The sequence below is a fragment of the Anneissia japonica genome, unplaced genomic scaffold (assembly GCF_011630105.1).
Source record: "Anneissia japonica isolate Jap-2015-1 unplaced genomic scaffold, ASM1163010v1 scaffold1356_len1145284_cov175, whole genome shotgun sequence".
NCBI classification, from domain to species: Eukaryota; Metazoa; Echinodermata; class Crinoidea; order Comatulida; family Comatulidae; genus Anneissia; species Anneissia japonica.
In genome coordinates, this window is record NW_022706987.1 from 284,514 (window position 1) to 286,078 (window position 1,565).

A 1,565-nucleotide genomic window follows, 5' to 3' on the forward strand; every position below is an offset into this window, starting at 1 on the left:
CCTGTCTCTTATACACATCTAGATGTGTATAAGAGACAGGTACTGTGTATAGCGGGGGGCGATGAAGCATAATAATACGCATAGGCCTAAGTAGACAGTGCAATAATTATATGTGATAGAAAGTACACTTTCAAAAGAAATAAATGAAAATAAGAAAAAAAAAATTAACTGGGGTTAATTCAGTTGCAGACGTACCTTGTTTAAATATGCTAACTATGCGGCTCTTGTAGCCCTCTAGGCAAGGCATTCATGTGCAAAGCAGTGGTGTTTGTTTATCCATGAAAAAAGCATGCCGAGAAAGTTTGCCTTACCAGGAAAAGGTGACGTATTCTAGCTTATGACATATGCATACAAACTATAGTGTGAGTGTGACGTCACCAAAAAATAAAAATTTTCTATTATAAAAACCAAAATATTATTAACTACAAGGTGGCCGTAAATTCCCTTAATACAAATTAAGGGTAGCACCATCTCCTTGCTATACAAATTACAGCTCCCATTGACTTCTCAGTCGAGAAATACGGGTAGCTGAAGTTTTTCTCGAAAATCTGACTACGAAACCAAATCGAAATTCACGTTCCACTTCTGACTCTGACTTATGCTTTGCACACGCTTTGCGGCATTCCGGGAACCCTGCATCTAGAATTATAATACTGTTGTAATCCTCTGACCAGTGAAACCCTAAACTGTCATATTTTTCGGGGGCTTCCCCCCAACCCTCCCAACCACTTTCGAGACATTTTGAGTCCACCCCAGCAAATTCATCCCCTTAACATTTTACCTTTCCCCTCCCCACCCCTCCTCCCCTTACTTCCCCTCCCCAACCCCGCCACCCAAGATTTCAGACGCTGGCGCCGCCACCACTGCTAATATCACATTGTAAACCAGCTTAGGAACAGCCAACTACCGTGCCGGGCCCTTGGCCTTGCTTGACAGATAGGAGGTCACCCTTAATAAATATAATTAATAATTGGGCCTAGTAGGGCTAGGGTAGGCCTAGAGGGCTAGATGCCTAGGCCTAGTTAAAATGATTACGTAAGCGCAAACCTTTTGCTGGGTTAAAGACTGTGATGTTTTCAGTTTCGTTGTGACTTGTTGGTATAGAGCGTGTCCCATTAATGAAATTCAGAGGTTGACTCAATATTGCTGTAGAAAACCGTCTGGTCCTAGGCCTAGGCCTAAGCATACAAGTTAACTTAGGACATAACATCTTTGCACTTTATGTAGGCTGCCGCGATACTCTATCGGGATTCGGTACGCGATTTTTTTTTCCGTACGAAACATTTGCATGAAACTTCACTCGGGCCATCTCGGATTGACTCGAGTGAGTCCGATACGAGGAACAAGAGCAGACACTTCGCAATGTCGTGACGCTCGAGTTTTACTATTATTGCTCTTTCTATGTTTACCTACGGTAGGCTTATGAAATCTCACGGACTTATGTGATATACGTCACTGTGTAACTAACTGCGACGTTCTTGGATGTTATTAAATGTTAGTATATTATCTACAACAACAGCAGCAGCCTAGTACCTCCTGTTATAAAGTGTAGATAGGTAAAAGTT

The 1,565-nt window shown here is 42.1% G+C and overlaps 1 protein-coding gene across 1 annotated transcript in view; it reads right to left on the minus strand.

Annotated features, from left to right (window-relative positions):
- The window catches only part of LOC117106271 (4-trimethylaminobutyraldehyde dehydrogenase A-like), a 17,534-nt gene extending 16,324 nt beyond the window's left edge, over positions 1–1,210 (minus strand). Inside the window, exon 1 of the mRNA XM_033247631.1 lies at positions 1,048–1,210. Coding sequence (XP_033103522.1) covers positions 1,048–1,210 — 163 coding nt within the window. The remainder of the gene's footprint in view (positions 1–1,047) is intronic.
- Between the last annotated feature and the right edge of the window lie 355 nt (positions 1,211–1,565).